Raw genomic sequence first — 20,812 nt, forward strand, 5'->3', positions numbered from 1 at the left:
ATCCCTGACGCTCATCAAGGATCCCGTTTATAGCTTGTTGTATATAACTGAGTACTTGGGGAATGGGAATTGCTGCAAACATCTGTAAAGCTATTTATAAGGTCTGGAAATACAGTGGTTGGCTCACTTTCAGTGGATTTTAGTAAGCAATAAGGAAAGTAAGTGTGACCAGCAACAGTATGACAAGCAACTTACTTTAGAGTAATTAGCTGCTCTTAACAGTTTGCAGGCAAGAACAAGCTCAAAAATGACTCACAGAAGCCCAAGGGCAAATTGTCTGCAAAATTAAATCCTGGTGTTTTACTACCAGGATGCTGCTGTTTAGCTAAGAATAATATTTTGCATCTTGTTTGTTTTTTAGCATTTTTTTTTAGCAATGTTTTTTCCTTTGGGATGGCTTGTTCCTATTGTGGCAAGGATAGTAGGGAAATACAATTTTTTAAAGGTGAGCTACAAGGTGAGAGGAGGAGCACGTGCAAGGTCACCACACGATGAGGCAGGCAACCTTTCTCCACAGCTGCAGGGCACAGATGCTACTCCTGGCACGCAAAGCCGTGTCCTTGTGCTCAGGCCCTCTGCGTCTGCTGAGCACGCCTGATGCCTCCTGCAACGGCACAGGCCCTTCGGCAAGCACGAGGTGTGGGTGGGACGATGTTTCTAGATGTCTGGATGGGTGGTGCACACCACTGACATTGGGTGTGCGCAGAGTAAAGTGGTGTCCTTATAATCCATGTCTAAATATCCTCAACGAGTAAAGTAGTTCCTCATTCTGGACAGGCAAGAGATCTAGGCAGATAAAAGGGGTGGCTGGAAAGATGTAGGTGCTTTAAAGTGGCACCTGTTTGGTGAGAAACAAAAACAGCTTTTAAAGGTCTCTCCCACTTTCACCCCTTTCCCCCATAAAAACCTGCAGAAGAGTTTTTGCTTTGCTGTTAATGAAATTTTACTGGTAATAAGTCTGCTGAGACAAAGTCGCCTTATCCACATTCCCCAGAACCATCCCGTGCTCCATAGGGGATCTCGCATCCAAACTCTCAGCTGAACGACAATCCATTTTGCTTCCGAATCGATCCATTTTGCTTCCGAGCACTATTCATTTCCCCTTCAGTAACGGTTGAAAAAACAAACGCTTACAGCATGAGGCGTAACAAAGATATTTCCAACTCTGTTGCTTCCTGAAATGCGCAAGAGAAACCAGCTTGGGTAACCCTGGCAGCAGCAGGATCTACCATTGGAGAGAATAAGCAATCCTAATGCCAATGGAGAAACGTGACATGGAGCTTTTATGAATCGGTGATGGCTTGCCTTCTAACAAGTCCAGGTTAAACTCACTTTTATTTAAGTTTTGTAAATGACGTTCAGATTACAGCCAGGCTGAAGCAAAGATTGAAGGTACATACATTAATTAAACATAATAACTTTTTAGAACAGTAATTCTGCACTCCTATTAGGAGAAAGAATGATACAATAAGAATTTGATGGCAATAAGGAGACTATAAATCAAGAGAATGGACAATTGAAACTCATCCCGCAATGATTTAATTAACTCAGCAGTACTCTTCTAATGAAAAAATGTTATTAAATTCCAACTAACATCCCCTCTGTTTAGGAAACGGAACAAAACTGTATCTGCAAGTTCTGGAGCAATGCATAAACATTTCATTACCACACTAACCAACTGGCAAGCTCGCTGTTTCTCTGTGCGTCCACACACAAACACCACCTAAGTAAAAAGAAGTTTCAAACAGGATTTCCACTTCAAATGTGGGCACGGTTCACCGTCCAGGTTATTATAGCAAGCCCAAAGAAGCCTTTTTCCTGCTGTGAACGAACAGCGTTCCTCCTAGTACTTATGGCAACCACTGTGCTGATGGTGTGGAACTAAACACTGGCATTGCTTGCCTAGAAGTAGATGCCAGAAAGCAAGCAAAAATCTGGGCATCTTCCCAGCCTGCACAACATACGTCCACAGCACCGACCAGGAATCACCTGCAGCTCAGCCGTAGGTGCCAGCGCAGCTCTGTCTCAGCTCACCTCAGGCTTCAGAAAGGACCTCGTGGCCAACTCAGCTGTTGGCTGCGGTCAACAACGTGGTGCCACGAGGTCACGTAGGATACGCCGCAGAGGCTCTCACCTAGGAGTTGGTGCTTTCTTGCACCTGTCCTTGAACCCGGGCCGCAGCGGTTCAAAGAGGTTTCTATCCAAAATGACTAAAGTTGGTCTGAATCCACACCTCGAGTCCAGACAGTGCAGACGGCAAGGAGAGCTGAGACTCAGCACAGCTATTCCCACTGTGTTGAGCAACTCCTTAAAGGCTATCAGTATAAAGTTATGACATCTCTGATTCATCTCAACCATTCACTTACTGTGTAATTACAATCACTCAATATAGTTCTGAGGTTTTTTTGAATTCCCTACCGCACTAATGTTTACACCCAAACCCACTCCTGCCTGCCTCGCTAGGCACAGAGAGAATTAGAATCTCTCTCCTGTTATGCTTTCCCATCTTTCCCCGTGCTCTCAGCCTGATCGCTTCTCAATTCTGTCAATTCCTGATCAAAGAACAGGACAGCCAAGTTATATTCTCACTGTGTCATTAATAAAATATAGTGAGAGTAATGTTGCGCAACAAAAAAACGTGCAAGGGCACGTGTAACTAAGATGCACGGGCACAAAAATCTAATGTGAACACGCTGATGCGCAGCTACCGCAGCACATACTACAGGCTGCTCAGTATTTACACGAGGCAGTCCCAAAGGTTAATTGTGACAGCCTTGCTGCTGTAAAACAGCTTTTTAAAACAACTGCAGGCGTTACCGTGTGGCTGAACTCCCGTGGGGCTGCCAGCACACGTGCAGCAGGGCAGGTTTGGGTCAGGTCGGGCCGGTCCCGTCCCGCGGAGTGTGCCAGACCACCCTCGGTCAGGCAACACATCCCCCGGCGTGCTGCCGCCGGTTCTGACCACCCAGTCCTCCACCCAGCATGCTCCCGCTGCCGGAGCATCGCTTACGGGTACAAAGCCAAAATGCTCCTGGGAGCAGGGCCAGGTTTGTGTCATTAAAACCAAAAAAAATCCCAACAAATAACATACTTTTGGGTTTGAGCGTGAGACACTCTTAATATTTCCAGTAATTCATGTTGGGACTGTAACTACTGTTCTGGCCCTTTCCAAAAGCAAGAATGAAGAGATTCATTTCTTTCTACCACCGAGCCTCTTGCTGCGACAGGCGTGAAGGAGGAGAAGACAGCAGCTTTGACTCCGTGCCGATACCAGTCCCCAGCACACCGTGGGGCTCCGGCTGAAAAGCCTGTAGACCCACTGACCACCCAGCACTGACAACTCCCTCTCTTCAGCTTAGTCCAGCAGACTCGTTAGTCTTCAGTTATTCAACACTCTCTTCTTCAGTAATGAGCAAATAAGACTTTCAAAACCATGTGAGCTCGCTGCCTCCATTTCTTCGGGAGTAATGGGACAACGTGTTCGCATGATACAGGAGACAAGTGATGCAATGTCTTTCCTACGCTGTCCATCAAATTTAATTTGTTTAGTTCAGGAATGTTAGATCACAGCCTCACAGTGCAGGCCTGATCTTCCCCAATTTTTCCCAAACACAATCACAACTTTCTTAAAAAAAGGCATCCAAGTTAAACACGCTGCAGAGCAATCTATGAATGATTTATTTTAATTAGCTTAAGAGCCTTGCCCCAAAAAAAGATTTGAGGAAAACATGATACATCACGGCAGATACCCGTGAAGACTCGTATCTTATAGTTGGGCTAAAGGCAGTGCCTGGACCTGGACCTAAAGAATTACCCAGATTAATCCAGCTACAGGATTCGGCCTGTTTAGACAAAGTCAAGTCCTGTTGATGTCAGCATTTATTTTCAAAACATCTTGTTGCTAAAGGTTATTCAACTGCAGGATTAAGTACAAAATTTGCTGTCACACATGCAAAATCTAACAGTACATAAAGTTTTCACTATACAAAAGTTTGGGGTTTTTATACAGCTTCTCTTTTGGAGATCAACATCCTTGTCTTCAGAAGAGCCAATATAAAAGTTTTACGGGAAGAAAAACAAAAAAACCCTGTGCATCGTAACATGTAATTAAAACAATTGAAACTAAGAAGTCTGTTTACAGGAGTTCCTTTGAAGTGTAACTAAATCTGGAAAAAAGAATGGCATTAATTCATACCCATTTGTGAATTTAATTTGCTAGGAAAGAGTAAATAATTTTGGTACACCAAACTGCTATCTGGAAGTTTGCCTGGGCTGTACAGAGGGGGGGATGTGAGAAATTTGCCCTATTTTTACAGTTGAAAGCTTCATTGACTCACACAAGATACTTTAGCCTAATATCCTGTGGCATCGCAGTGACCTACATGTAATTATTGCATGCTTTTTCCAAAATATTTGTACACAACCAGAAATTATAACCTAAGTTACCAACCAGTTCTTAGTTTATACCAGCAACACAAAGATGGACTTCAGTCAGCGGTAACCTAGCTGTCTGACGTTTTTAGCAATCTTTTGGACAAATGTTTGGGCTTGGTTTGGTGTAATTTTCTGGTTTCCATTTTTCTTAGACAAACATATTTATCCTGTTAAGTAAATGATGTTTTAAAAACTTTCAGCTGTCCCTTCTCCCAGCCCGCAATCACTATCCCCATCAGACATGAGGTGATCTTGTGTTTGTAGATGTACATGCATTTTATGAACAAAGATGTGGGGGAAAAGGCAGAGGAAAAAAAACCCCAAACCATCAAATGGTCTTGCAATGCCCCGTGGTGCCACTCAGAAAACATCCCACCTTTACCTGCCCTTCCCAACAAGGAAAGTGCTTACATGCTCACAGAGGTCTGCTCAAGTCGGCTCGTGGTGGGGCTCTGCGGTGAGAGGCAGACGGGTGGTACTTAAGAGGACAGGGAGGCACATGATGAAGGAAACGCTTGGGCATGCACTGATCAAGTAGCTCTTCTCCCGTCAGCCTCCTCCTGGCAAGCTCATGGACAACACTGCTCTCGGCTCAAGAACTTCAGAGCTTTTTGGCAGCTACCGCTTGAAGAGTCACACTTTCTCCAAACACGAGACATCTGAGTTGTCTTGCTCACCACTCCGGTAGCTGAAGTAGCTACTGACTCACCAACTAGTTGACCACGTTACCAAGACTTCAGCGGTGCCAACTTGTAAAGAACCACATGCCGTTCACTATCAACAGGTTGACATCTGAAATTTCTCACGATAAAACTTAGCTCAAAGTGGGCTGTTTCCACCCACAGGAACTGTAATAAAGCTTCATACCACTGAACTCCTGAGGAGCATGTATCTGTTTAATGACGAGTAATTTTTTAACCTCTGCTGCTAGATGTGTTTGGTTGCACAGCCATACAGCCCAGACCTCGCCACTGCAGAGGTTGCTCAGTGCAGGATAGCCTTCAAAACATAACCTAAAGGTTCACAGTTGTTTCTCTTCTAAGTCTTTTCTACTAAATTATGCATCCGTTACTCAACCTGTCTGTGTCTTTAAAAAAAAAAACTCAAAAAACTTTTAATTTAAGCTTTTTATCCTAAACCAGAGAAGATCACCCAGAGTCAAATAAAAAAAAAAAAAAAAATCAACAAAATCTGCAATGATTTCAATAAGCCTAACATTCTAGTTTGACCTCCCAGACTGATATATTGACACTGCCATTAAATGACTATCCCATTTGTCTACATGTGTTTTTAGTTTTGTGCTAGTAGACATAGAAATAACAGAAGACCTGTTATTTCTCACTGTTGTGTCTTCCGGGGAGCAGCTGTGGTACGCTCCTGCAGCCATCAGTTTTAAAAGCAGTATTCAGTGCCTGATTGGCAGCAGAGCCGGAGATAGCATAGTGCTTCCTGCTGCGGTGAAATCGGTACCGTTACCCAACAGATCTCAGAAAATATATTGAAAAAAAAAATTATTCCTGATATGTGCACTTTTTTGAGTAAGACCCAAGAAAGAGCATGAAACAAATGCAGAGCAGTGCATAAGCAATGTTGGAACTGCTTGTTAAAAAAAGCAGTGGCAACTGGATGAGAAAAAAAAAAAAAGGATCAGAAGCATCTTAACAAGAAATGTACTTCTAAAGCTCCAACTACGTGAATAAAATTTTGCATATGAGAAAAGATGACATTCCTTTTTTCAGCTGCAAATATAATTCAGTCTTTATGACCTGAAAGCTCCATTACCCACTCTCTCATTCACACATGCACCCTTCTCCTATAGGGAACAATGTACCGGGAAAAAGTTTTAATCTAGTAAGACTTGAACAGAGCTGACATTTCTTTATGCCCAAGGCTCAGCAGTATGACACCAAACTCCTCCGCGTTTAACACGAACTAGATCTTTAAATCCCTCTTGCATAACCACTACCAGGTTTTATCATTGCAGAGCTGTATTTCAGAATTATTAAAAAGTAAGACTCAGTTGTTCCATGAGGAACAACTCTAACGACACTTCATTTCCTGTGAAGTTCTATCAGACATCCCAGTTCTCCAGTGACCCCCCACTGTTTCATATGGTCAGCAAACAAAATAGCCGCTCCTTTCTGAAATCCCCTATGACTACATTAACCTGGGCCCCTTCTCAACGCCAGCAGAGAACCCTGCATAAAGCATCATTATGTTTAATCTTGATTTGCATTTAATGTATTTATATTTTTCTTAAAACAGAGCTCATTTTCTCTAACAGCCAGACATTAAAACGTGCTGTTGCAGTCCTTTAACTAAACTCATCACTTATTTTGTTAACCAGTAGTTTATATGATATCTATGAGCATTTATCTAAGCAAGAGCATGTCCTAAAATAATTTACTCGAATTCCCAAACTTTACTTTTTTTTTTTAATCAAGTTGGAAAGATGTATAACATTTCTTAAGTTACTCATTTTTTTATTCATGATGTTTAGCAGACTCCATTGATGGGAACTAGAACTGGATTAAACATAACATCCTATGAGAAGGCTAAACAGACAGATTTTGTTATCCAACCACACTCCACGTTTAAAATTGAGGTATTAAAATTTAGTTTTCTTCCTTCACAAAGAAACTGAATCTACTATTTTTTTCCCCTTACTTTTGTCCATCTTTTTTTTTCAGTTCTGATCCTCTATTCCTTCATAAAGAGAGGAAAATAATTCATTAGAGAGGAAAAGAATGCTTTCTTATCCTTCCCTCATGCTGAGCCAGTGTTTATCTGTCTCCAACCAGACAATAAACTAAAATGAGCAGTTTATCTGCATCTACAGAAGAAGCCACTATTGTCCAACATGCTTTAACTCTTCATTCTCGTACCCTAAGAGGTTTTGCTGTTATAATGGATTGTCTTTGATTAAAAACTTCAGCAGCAAGCATACCTATGCAATATAAATATTTATGTCATTTCAAACGGCTTGTCAAAATTTTCCATTTAAAAAAAATTTATAAAGTAAACTTCAGGAAAAAAATATTTTTATTCTGTTTTTATAGTCATCTTACATACATTAAAATATTGTTTACTTTTGCATTTATGTACTCTTAAACCACTAGTTCCTAAATTCATCGAAAACTGACGCACAGATCATTTAGGGTCCTTAAGGCTTTACAGAATGATCTTTAAAGTAGCTTGGTTCATTTTAGTAAAACGTAAAGCTAAAAGGCAAAGAATTCCTGAAACTGGGGAATATTTTGGCAGGTAAAAGCAGGTTCATCAGCAACTTCAGTTTGTTTCAGAAAGGCAGCTATGCTGCTGTCCTGTTGGCAAGTGCCAGGAGGCAAAACTGGCCCTTGTTTTGTCTCCCTGGAGTCAGATTAGCACTGCCTTGGCGAAACAGCCTCTCTGCTTAGCCCGGACCCAGGCCTCTGATGAGGCCCTGCTAAATTCACAACTGGATAACTCAATTTTTTGCTAGGGCACTATTTGATTATCTGTCTTGTACATATAAGAAATACAGTAAACCCAATGAAGATGCACTGTGTCTTTCAAGAAAGCAGACAGCTGCTTACGGTGATGTAAAGCAATACAGAAGATGCGAGGGTGTACCTTAGGGTCTACTGCTTGTAGCTGAACTGTCCACCCAAACTCATTTATCAGTCAGAGCGGAGGTAGAAGTTAGTTACAAACTAACTGAGCAGTGATACAGAACATCACCATATTTTGGAGTACTCAACCACACAACCATTCTAAGCCAACAGTCAGTAAGAGCAACCCGTCTTTTCGTCCCCGTGCCAAGTCAGCACAGTTTACAAAATAAATGTTTTCGAACCTAGCTTTAGTCTTTAAACATGCTCGAGGACTGATACAAACCAAAATGGCTGTTTCTCGGAGAGTGGAGTGGCACAGAGAAGAAAAACTGTCGGCAGTGTCCCTGAGGTTATCACTCTGGACCACATGAGAGCTCCTCGACAAGCTCTCTGTGGGACAGCGCTCTCCTTACATCCCACTACAAGGAGCTGTGCCTAGTTACATGACCCAAGAACATTACATTGCTTTTCGAGCAGCTTCATGAAAAACAGCACAATCAAGCAGCATCATGTCTTTAGAGAAAATAGACAGCTATTCAGTGTCTTTGTGGCACCTAGAATATTCAGTATAAGATTCACAGACCCTTCTCCAACTCTAAGCTAATTAACTTGACTTCTGAATTATTTAAATCATTCCCTTGGATAACAAAATCCAAAAGATTAGGCATTACTGCTTCACTCACACATGCACGTACTGTAAGAGATTTGCTTCATTTTTACACTTTGTTCTTACACACCTTTTAAAGCTCTGAAGCCTGTTTAAAGACACTCTCTCAGCCAGTGCTGCCCTACTCTCAGCTAAAGCTTACAAGTGTTTCTACTTATCTTGAAACGTACTTTCTCCCTTCAAAATGAAATAGTCCACTGCTGGTTTGAATGCGAATAGGTGACACAAAGCTTCGTCCCATACTCACATGCTTACTAGCAGGTTGACTCTGAGGTAAAGATCCAGGGGCCAGCACTGGAGAGCTTGCAGGGCTACAAAGTTCTGGGAATGGATTTGGGATGGCCGGCAAAGACGATGTTCTGAATTGCTGTTCTTCTTCTTGAAGACGCCTACAAACACAGAAGCACTAAGCATTAAGAGGAGCAAGCCAGCATCACTAGGCCTGGATCTTCTGCCCCACCATTTAAAATAATCATACTAAAGAAAAGGAATTGAAATCACTCTTTTTCTAAGCAACTACTATACAGATACAGCAACTGTAAGCACAAAGTAGGCAATCACATGTGAAAAACGACCACACATCTATGCTTGCTTTGTTGCTTATAGCTTGATTACTTTGGTGGATAAAATAAAGAGAAATACCCATCTGTACTTGCTGTTGTAAGTGCTAGCTTACAAGCTTAAGCTCTGTGTGCCAGAAAGACAGTTAAGCTCTTCCAAACCAAAATGAAAAGGGAAGAGAACACAACTGCAGTCACTTCGAGTTATAGAATCATAGAATGGTTAGGGCTGGAAGGGACCTTCAAAGGTCATCTAGTCCAACCCCCCTGCAAGGAACAGGGATATCTCCAACTAGATCAGGTTGCTCAGGGCCTTGTCCAACCTGGCCTTGAACGTCTCCAGGGATGGAGCATCCACCACCTCTCTGGGCAACCTGTTCCAGTGTTCTACCACTCTCATAGTAAAAAATTTTTTCCTAATATCCAACCTGATTCCATGTGGATCAGCAAATGAAGGTGTACCCCAGCAAAACCTCTAAGCTGAGACTGAAACCAATATAGTCACCTCATTACAATACCAGATTACATCTCCAAGCAACTTGGCACTTCCTGGAGATAGAAATGCAAAGACTCAGCTTGAGCAATAAACTGCAATTACACCCTCCCACCTTATCCTAGTTGTAAGGTTACTACTCAGACATTTCATGTGCATCTCCTGAGATACACCTCAGGAGTCTTAAGTAGGACCAACAGAGTTTGAAGTGCCAGTTTGCATATACTTGTACTGCCCACACCAACAGAAGGAAAACTAAAGCCTACCATTTACCACAGACAAGACTAAAAAGATGTAAGGCCTATTCCTGACCACACAGATTGCTTTAGGCTTTCCTACTGCTCGGGCATCGTCCTTGAAGACGCCCCAGGTGACCCTGCAGCAGTTGGGTCTGCAACGCCTTTGCAGAAGGCTCCATCTAGTGGCAACCGTGGAAGTTGTCAAATCCAGGAGACGGTTGATTGCCTTTGGAATGTGAATGATTAAAAATTCAATTTGCTCTCATTTTTTCCCCATGCCTTCAACAAACAGAGCCTTCTTAACAGAGCTGCTTGGGAGACAACTGTTGGGTTTTCCCCTGGCAGTATGTCCCACTCTGGGCACAGTCACTGTCTCTGCCTGCACCAGAACCCAGGGGCTGATATAACTACTGGGAAATCTGCTCCGCAGGTAACTCTATCCTGCAATTTTGTTGCCTTGGTGTTCCACGAACGAGCCCTACAGATCTGGGTTTTTGCCATAAATAGCAGGTTCCAACCACAACTATGAGCTATGCAAACAACTACTTATCTGCTCGATTTTTTTTTTTTTTTTTTTTTGCATCACTCACATATGCACTTTCCTACAGCACGGGGTAAAGGATGGTGTAAGATTGTAACAGTGCTCTGTTACAGACAGTATTTGACTGTCTTCCATTATAAGAAGTGGAATGATGGGCTCGAGACATAATTCGAAACGTGTGGTTTTCTCAAAATGAGAACTCGCTACGCTGTGCTCTGTTCTGCCTATAGTGCTGCAGTGCGTCATTTACTCCCTGACCAACACGCACATAAACCTGTGCTCTTAAGAGAGAATTACCACAGTCAACCATTCTGTTCTAGCCGAGGAAAAAAGACACAGCCATTCCACTGAATGGGAAATGGATCTAGATAACCCTGAATAAAAGTTTTGCCATTATTTTATTTAACAATAAACACACGATGTTCTCGTGCGTATGGAAGTACAAAGTTCAGAAAGGCACGAGTATTCTCCAAAAAGAGTTGCTAAGCATGTGAAACGCCCAAAATACTTGAAATGAAATGTTGTGATCGAGACATTTACAAAACATCGACAGTTATAGTACTCTAGAGACTGCTTTTTCTAGAACAGCCTTATTCAAGGTTAAATAAGAAATACTTGTAAAAATTATTGCATCATCAGCTGACTTGGCTACATGTATTGCAGTACTGCATACTACCCACTACCCATTCATACAGAAAACCTGCCTGTCTTAAGAATGCCATTGCTATAGGAAATACATCAGCGTAAAGAATGAGGAGCAACCTTTTCTGTTATCTGGGATTTTTCTTTTATTATTATTACTTCTCACTTCTTTTGGAGAAGACACTTAAGTAGAAGGAAAGGAAAACTCCAAATCTCTCTGATCCAGGCAATTTACCTACTCATGCTGTCAGCAGCTCCTTTCCTCCTGCTGCCTAAAAAGAAGCTTTTAAGACCCTCAGCATCACCGATAGACTCTCCCATCACCACCAAGAGCATTCCACCCGAACCTTGAATTCAAGCCCCCATCCTGACAACAGGGAGACAACTACAAAAAAAAAGTGTTTAAATGATTCACACAAGGCACTGAATTGAAAGAGCTGAAAGTGCTCTAGGAAGAAAAGTTAAATAACTATGAGATGATCCTTTTTCATTTGTCTTGGACCATTCAGGAAACCTCCACAGAGAGCGGTATTTTTTGTGTATCAAAACTAGCTAAATGCGCCCTCATCTATCTACATATCTCCTATGTTTTACAAAACCAAGAAGTTGTCAGTAGACACCATACCCGAGAGAACAGTTTGGAAATAAATTCAAATATGGACATCATTTCTGCGAATTGGTACCAATGATACGCTTCTAACATGTCTGCTACTACAGGTATGATAACCATTGATTAAAAAAAGGGTTAAAATGTGACATTTTTGCATTTTATAAAATACATGGAAAATTTGTGTCCTTCACCTACCTGGTACATCTTTTTTCCTACGCAAAATTCCAGTCTACCACCACTAGACTCCTTCTGTCTCCTACTTTCAAAGGCAGTTCTTTTGAAGCTAGTTGAAGACAACTTTAACAAAGAGGAGGCAAGTCCCTTGTTCCTACCTGACTGCCATGATGCGCACCGGCTGAGATCGCTGCACCTTTTGCCTCGGAGACACGGGCTGCAGTGCACCGGATCCTGAGGACGGCAACTGACTGCGGTTGAGCTGACCATTTTGAAGGAGCGGAGTGGTTTCCGACTGCATACTGCATGTAGAGTATAAACTTTCAAATGAGGAATTCATGTCGTTTACCAAAGCTTCTAGGTCCACATCGTCATCTGAAAGACAAAATAAAGGCAGCATAACACATCTGGAAGTCTCAGATAAAAGAAGTCTGGAAAGACCAAAGACTAAGTTTCAGTAAAGTTATCACATAATTTTATAGTTCTGTTTTTACAGTGCATATTTTTATTGCAGAAAACATTTACTTATTTTAGAGCAGAAAAATGCAGCTAATAAAAGCAAGCAATGAACATTTATTTTGTCTTCCTTGGAGACAAGCTACTGAAAGAATGAAATATTTCTACTATAGTATTTACTGTATATATAACCAAAATTTGGTGAGATTTTTAATAATGCCAATGCTAATGTGAAACACTCCTTCACATAACTGATAAACTGACATACATTTCAAAAGTATATGACTTAAAAATACCTCAGATCAGCTTGTCAACGTGTGAAGTTAAGATTGTCACACAGTATGATAAACACTTTGCAAGATCCAATAATTTAGAAGAAAAAACCAAGACAGTGTTGCAGAAGTCAACAGGTGGAAGACATGCTCCTCCACCACACATGTTGTAAAGTGATTATTATAGTTTGTCAAAAACCTCCTCTGTATTTCTGTCTATTTTTGCAATAGGGTATTTTGAAGGCCAACGCAAGCTTTTAACTGTCACTCCAAGGACTTTCTAAAAAGATCTGTATCATTGCTCTTGCAAAGTGATAGAGAGACTCCTGCCTTGAAGAGCTCAAAGTAAATTAACGAGGGATGCGGCGTGGGTGGTTGGAAGAACACTGGTCCCTAGAAAGTGCACCAACCTTTCTATATACACCACCTTACCTCACAGTAAAGAGGTAACTTGTGCTCATTCGTTCCTCCTTAACGATCATAATCACTCTGCAAGACAACAAAACTCTGCAAGCCCTTTGCACTAACCGCTCTCTGAACTCCTATTTCAGAGTATTGTAATTACTCCCTAGCCACAAGACACGTCACTCCCTATCAGGAGTTCAGCGGGCTGACGAACACACACATCGGTATCTGCTTCTGGTTACTGCACAGCCACTGCCTGAACAGCTACTTCAGACCAAACACAACTTTGTGCATCCAAAAATGTGCCCTTATTTTCCAGCTGTATCAACTGGCCTGATAAAATATACCATTGCTGCCCACAAACCTTGTCTTGCAAAACTCATGACACGGATGGAAAGTAGAGCCAAGCGATGGAGCCAGCAAATATTTACACAGCCCTATGTAGCTAAAATATGCTTTTCACTCCAAATATTTTCTGATACCCATTCTTTTGCCATGTCTTCTAGGTAAACAAACCACCAGGAGCAGCTATTCAGCTTGTGATCAATTACAATACTTTATTTGAGATACTGTAACTGATTTTGTACCAACATCACCTTTCTTCAGCTTCAGGATATAACTGAAACCAGCACCACTCAATTTCTGTCCACCAACAACACGCCTCCATACCCATAATGGCATCTGAACAGGGCATTTACATAGCAATTGTTTAGGATGCTGACAACCCCAGCTCTCGGTGTTGATGAACCAAAAAAGCTCTGCTCAGAATTAAACAGGTGCTGGTCATGTACCTACATCTGAGCTCTATTTAATGACTTGAAATACTATGTTCTTCACGGAAAGTCAGAAGGCCCTTGACTGAAGTAAAACCCCCCTTAGCCTTCACTGAAAACGTACTCACAGGATTCACAGGTTGGAACACGTGTTAAAAAACCCAAAACCAAAAAAAACATCAATCCACAAACAGGTAGATTTCGTTTTTATTGTTTCATTTCTTTATTGTTATTTCCCCTCAGTCTCTGTACTTAACAGCTACCACTAAGACTCACCTTCCCTAGGCTACACCATCTTCTCTGTCAGCTAATTCATGCATTTTCAATAATCTAGACGTTGCTTTGCTCAGAAAAAGTCTACAATAAATTTCCTGCTATTTTTAGGGATCTCGAGACAGAGTTGCAATTTAAATTTCATTCCATCCTCCAGATTCTTATCCTATTTGGAGAGGACATATTGAAAACACTTCTTGAGCAATCACAGCCAAGGGAGTAGGAGTATAAAGAGGGAGAGGCTGAATTACAAGGCTTTTGAATTTTATCATTCATCTAAAGCACCAGAAGACAGAGCTGTAGGGTGTCAGATGGCTGTCAAGTAAAAGCTTAGGGGTTGGATGAAGGAGACATAAAAGACAGACCCTGGCCAGAGAGTCAGGGAGTAAATTACAGCAACTAACAGCAATTGTTTAGCAGGGTGAAAAGCAGAAAGGGAAGAAAGTCAAGGGGTACGTTCTGTGGAAGTCCATACGGCTTGGTCCCCCAGGGTGCTAATTTATTAACATAGACAAAGCTATCAGCGTGCAAGATCATTAAGTTTTCAGATGATTGTTACATGGAAGAAACGATTAAGAGTCTGCTCAAGCTATCCCTGAACAGTCAAATAGGCACAAAGATGTAATACAAAGTCTAATATGCATAAAATGAGGCACTTCATGCAAAATACTAAGCAAACCAAGTATACAGTTTAAAGCATTGAATTACCATTAGCAGGCTTTTAAGCATATCAGTTACACACCTAAATTCAACTTCCAACAGGACAGGCACTGACGAGATGCATATAGAGTTTTCCTAATAATATGCTGCACTGAAGTCCAGAATCTGGTTTCACTCCTCTGTCAGCTCTTTTTCTCCACGGGTGCAGCACTACTAATAATAGCCCTCAGCCTTACTATAGAACTTTTGCAGAAGCACAGATCCTTAAGCTTTCCAAAGACAAAGCCTGCAATCTTGAGTTTCATACAGTTTCATCTCTATACAGAAGCATTTACTAGTAAATACCATTACGTTTTGGAGAGATTTTAGCAAGTTGCAATAGGAAACCTCACTGCTGCAGCCTACCTTGGAAGTGCCAGCAGATGTCTCAGCCTGCCAAGTAATCCAGTACGTTACTTGTGATGGCTCTCTACAGAGCTTAACTAAATAAGAATCTAACAAGCCATCCATGGGATTTCTAAGCCACTTCAATCATTTGCAGGTACACTATTCAGAATGAAATTCCATATACAGTGAAATCCTTCGAAGTATCTTTCTCTATCAATCAGTGAGAACCCAGCCTCTATCAAGATCATCCTACGTGAAAAAAAAAAAAGCTGACAAAACTGATTTTGAGGCTTGCTAGTTAACAGCAAAATATGCAAATGATTGAGCTTTGAGCCACTGAGCATGGTATCACGCTGCTACTCTAAGTATGTGCACACAAATTTTGCGACTGACCTGGAAGAATCACCTTTGTAGATTATAACAGGCAGAGTATCTTCCTTAATCTGCATTGAGTTCTGCTGTAAAATCAAGGAGTATGGAAGTGGATATTCAAGGTCTATTTTTTTCGTCTCTCAATTGAGCAGCATAGAGGGTAGCTTATCACTTCCATGCACAAACATGCAAGCAGCCTTTTGCTTTTGAAAGTAATTTTTAAAGGAAAGCACTGGTAAAATCTAGCTCTGACATACTTCTGGTGGAGGATGGGGTACTGACAGTTTTGTAGACCTCTTATACCGTAAGAAAATACTTGGTATGTCTGCAAACAATGTTCTTTCCCAAGCTTGAACCAAAGTGCACACAGTGGCAGCTGTTTCAACTTCATTTTGCTTCTTTGCCCACAAGTTGTTAAACTTTGGCTTTGTTCACAAACCAGCTCCACTGGATGTTGCAAGCAATATTTTTGGTAAAGTAAATCATTATTTCAATTATGAGAAAAAAAAAGTTCAATTCAAGGAAAGAAGAAAACTTTGTTATAAACCCTCTATTGAGCTAGCGAGCTAAAATATTCTCAGAAAAACAAAAGCACTTCCAACACCATTTGAATGTTCTGTAGCATACCACAGGAGGGACGATAATCCCTCAATTAGGCCTGAGCAAACTTTAATCTGTGCTTAACCATGTCCCACTTATCTTTCTGCTTCTAGACCTTCTCTGTGCCCCAGATCTTAATTTATTTACTTATTCTGGTTGTTGTTGGCCTTGACACATCAATCTCAGCTAATGGAACTGAGAAGGATCCTGCCTATTCTGAAGCGGTGTAATGCTGAAATGAGCCTCGCTCAGCTTCATCCGTGCCAGCCTTCTGAAGAAAGCAGGTACTTCCACGGCTGTCAAGGGGCTCATTGCACTGCAGAAATTCTGTTTACTGAATAAAAGCTGAACACGGAAAGAATCCCGGCTTTGGACTACAGAGCAGGTTGTGTTTCATGTCTCTATATGGCAGCCCAGCAAGCACCCTTCCCTTTTGCATATGGTCTGCAGTTCACAGGGAATACTATGAAAAATATCACAGGACTTAAGCGAGCTGTGATTTAAGAGCTTTTAAAAAATGTATGCGTACATACATAAATAATTTCCTTCTTGTTTGCTCATTTCAGAATGTAATTCTCCAGCATTATCCCTCATATCAGTTCACAGAAGACCGATGCGAGTGCTACTAGGAATTCAGCAGATTTATTAAAAGGCTATACCACTTTTCAGTCTCCATGGAAGTAAGTCTGATGCTATATCAAGTCTAACAGCATGTATATAAACAAGTGTTTCATACTACAGTAAGGAAGGCATTAACTGATCACCTGTTCCTACCCAACAGCCTAACTCCAGGAATCAGTTTCTCCAAAATGAGTTTAAGTGCAGCATGTTCAAGACCCTGCTTGACAAAGCAAAGACACCAAGATAAAACTAACATAAGATCTCACTCTAGTTTAGCTCAGTAGAGGATGATATCACAGTGCTGAGGCAGGCCCTCCTGCACACAGTAATTAACCCTCAAGAAGACAGATAGAAACAGCAAAAGAAATGTAGAATTGCATATACCCTAGCATCCTGCACTGATGTTCCAGTGAAACATTATGTAAACTACAGCTAATACAGGGAAAATACCTTAACATTAGAATGAACAGAGGGACTTAACCAGAATTTAAAAGAAAAAAGGACATAAAATATTATGGTACTCACCTCAATGTCCCATTTCTAATCTCCTAAAACTGTATATAAGTTATCCTGATGCATACCGGTGATATAAGCATGTTTTGCAAGGTATCTGATATGGTGGAAATCTCATGTTTTATGATCAGAAACCGCCATCCAGGTAAGGATTACCACAGCGAGATGTGCACACAAACTCCTTGTGCAAAGGATCCCCTCAAAAGCCTCCAGAATTCAGCATGTCCCTCCAGTTCCAAGTCCAAATGCTGTTTTGATGGGATTTTTCAGAAATCCCAACCACTAAAACTTGTTGAAAATATACCACTGCTGACAACACACAGTTGTAACGTTGCACCCAAAAAGCTCACTCTAGATAACACTCATATTCCTCTCTTCCCTTCTTCCTCTGAACTTGTAACTACATTTGCTATGTTTACACAAACGTCTCACCTCCCTCCATAACCTGTTTCATCTTCCACTAATGCCAGACACCAGCTGCCTATTTGGACATGCTTCTCTTGTACACTGAAAGAGTTACCTACAGCCCCCTACAGTTTCATGCATTTAGGACTTGGCAGCTGCTACACCTCTGAGACACACATGCAACAGAAGTTGGATGATACCAAGCAGATTTCTTACAACGTCCTTTAACTCCCTCCCCCAGTGACCTCTATATCGATGCTGCAGCTTAATGACACCCTCCAGTTCCTCATACTTGCTCCAATTCTATGCAATCTCCCCCCTCCTACTTTATTAAAAAGTACACACAGAAGGTAGTTTGGCACAAGAAACAAAAAGACAATACGAAGAAACACTTGTAAACCTTATGTGTTCACACTGTTCTCCAGGTCCACTGCCCACTCAATTGTAAAAAAAAAAAAATATCAAAATTGCCTTGGTTGAATATTCAAAGGCTGGAAGGTTTTTGCTACTTTACACTGAAGGCAGAAGACAACCCCAACTTTATCTCCTACAAACATCACGAAGACCACCATGTTTACAGTTTGAATTAGAATTGCCAAGCCTGAACCCCAAGCCTCCAGAAATTCATGCACTCTGTGAGTCCCCTTATGGGACTCTGCACTCAAGAATCCTTTCCTCTACTTCCTAACGTTTATCATCTTAAGTGAAATCCTCTACTTTGTACTGTAACTATGGTGGTTGGCCTACAAAGTGTCGCATCAGTGTATGTGCAGCTTCCAAAATGCTAAATGGACCATGCTGTAGAAAGAAGGGCAAGAAGAAGAGACGCTGGTCAGTAACAGAGCATGAAATCGAGATAGGCATCTATGCTCTTTAAGCACACTGAAGTGCCACACAGAGAAGTCAACAGGGAACTTGTAACTGCTCCAGTATTCTCCAAGTAATTTTTAAATCCCACATACGTCAATTTTCACTTCTACCAACAAGGCTGAGAAGGCTAACACCAAATGTATGCAGATTAATTACAGGTTCTAGAGAGAATTCACTTTATAAACATCTCTTTAGTAAGGGTTCATGACTGGAGTCCAGTAACATTCTTAAAACACACCTTATAAATTTCTTGAAATAGAAGACAGAAACTAAACTGAAAAAAATTAATGTTGCTAGGTAACAGCTATAGGAATAAGCTACATATGAAAGGTGTTAGCCAAAAAAAAAAAAAAATCAAAGCATTAACAAGTAACAGGAGCAAACAGCTATGGGTGCTCTATAGCAGGAAGGAATGAAGTTGTACCCTCAGATTAGTCTTTATCACATAAAGCAAGTTTCAAGAATTCTGATGGACAAAAAAAAAATGTAGAGCTAAAAAATGAAAAATTCAGCAGTTACCCAGTTCACATACCTAACAACTGGACATCATAAAGATGATGAAAGTCAGGTATTTGACAGGGTGAGGGTGGATAAGGAGAGGTTGGTTTGTTTAATTCCAGAGAGAAACTAAAGCAAAGCACATCTCTGATGATTTTAACTGTTTTGCCCTTTGATGAGGCCCCAGTTATTCACAGACAACATTCAGAAGTGCCTCCTAGTGTGCACATTCCCCTTTCTAACACAAGAATTGTCAAGAGTCATATCAGCCCTTTTGTGGAGTGGATGGATGTTGGCCACCTTGACAAATAACTGCTGGCCATGGGCATCACCACCTCCACCACTGAGTCCTCGCTCAAGCCTGAGGCACAGGTGTTGAAGCACTAATAGCATCAATAAGGGTTTGAAACTTAAGGTGAACATCTAAAAGCCATCTAGAATGTTGATTATGCATATACATACCAGCGTTATTACAGTCACAAGAGATAAAACATGCAAGTGAAGGCCAGTCCCCTTTCCAGACCGCGCCACCTCAGTTAGAGAACACAAAGTTGGGATTCAATCTTCCTGATACTCATTTTCTAGTAGGTAATTTGCAGCTTTAAAAAACTACACACACACGCAAACCTAGGAAAAAAGCGTATATTCCTAAAAGAAGCATCAGGTCAAAGTTTGAACCCAGAGTCAAACAGGACAACAGCAGATGTCGTGTGACTGCAGAGCCAGTGGGGCTGACTGGCTCCTGTTGGGTGAGGACACCACGCACCCTTGTCCAGCCATCGCTGATGGCGGAGCTCCTGAGAACAGCAGTTACCAGTGACTGCCAGCCCTTTCAGATCCCTGTTTGCAAGCCCATGCTTACAGAACCACTGCTGTATAGTAAATACTGAGTAAACAGATCACTTAAAGCAGAATCCGAGGTTAAGCAGACCACTGGGAAATTGTCGTTCCTTGGACAATTACAAAATCCAGTCAGAAGATTCGTTCTCAAGAACGCTGCGGATGTTACCAGTTTCTTCTACGAACATTAGATTCGGTGGTTTCCCTGTACCATTTTCTCATGTCACCTCCTTTTACTTCATTAGTTTAAGAAAAAGTCTGAGGAAGATCTTAAAAGGAAAGCACTTGCAGTTGGATTTATCAAGACAGAAAAAAACTGAAAACATGCTCAGTTACACAGAGGATAAAAAAAAAAAAACACATCAGTTGAGGAGAGAACCAGCACGACAGCAGACAGAACAGGATATTCTTCGCAAGGCCAAATGTGGGGTCAGAGTAGACGAATCCTCAAAAGAAACCAAACCCCTCAAGAAGGATAGAGCAGTTCCATCAGTGAAAGACTTGATATGCCACCGGGTGAGCAGGCCAGACTGATTTTTCCTGACCCAAAAGGAGACACGAACAGGGGGAAACCTTAAGATTAAGTCATGATCATGCAAGTAATAGTCATGTACCTATGGCCTTATTGTGGCCCTTTCTTTACTCAGGAGAAAAAACAAAACAAACAAACAAAAAAACAACAAACCCCAAAACAAAAACCACAACAAAAAAAAAAATCCCAAAAGACAGCGAGCATGAGTGAATGCATGAAACACAGACACACCAACCAACTCAGGGATTCTCTGCTTATGCCTTATCTTCCTGGTAAGGTTAATTGGACGCCTCAATCTTGGCACATCATCTCTATAGAGAAACTGGAAGGGCAGTTCTGGCAGTACGTCCCAAAATGATGACTACAGAAAGTTCGTCACTCG

At 41.3% G+C, this 20,812-nt stretch overlaps 1 protein-coding gene across 2 annotated transcripts in view; it reads right to left on the reverse strand.

Moving 5' to 3' along the window:
• GRB10 (growth factor receptor bound protein 10) overlaps nt 1-20,812 on the reverse strand; it is a 109,018-nt gene that overhangs the window by 42,647 nt on the left and 45,559 nt on the right. Inside the window, exons 3-4 of one of the 2 annotated variants that reach the window (XM_086609092.1) lie at nt 12,112-12,328; nt 8,942-9,083 (exon numbers count right to left, since the gene is read on the reverse strand). In XM_086609092.1, coding sequence (XP_086465218.1) covers nt 8,942-9,083; nt 12,112-12,328 — 359 coding nt within the window. Of the gene's footprint in view, nt 1-8,941; nt 9,084-12,111; nt 12,329-20,812 lie in introns of those variants that run through there. The other variant, XM_086609093.1, reaches the window with a different exon arrangement.

This window comes from Tauraco erythrolophus, chromosome 3 (assembly GCF_009769465.1).
Source record: "Tauraco erythrolophus isolate bTauEry1 chromosome 3, bTauEry1.pri, whole genome shotgun sequence".
NCBI classification, from domain to species: Eukaryota; Metazoa; Chordata; class Aves; order Musophagiformes; family Musophagidae; genus Tauraco; species Tauraco erythrolophus.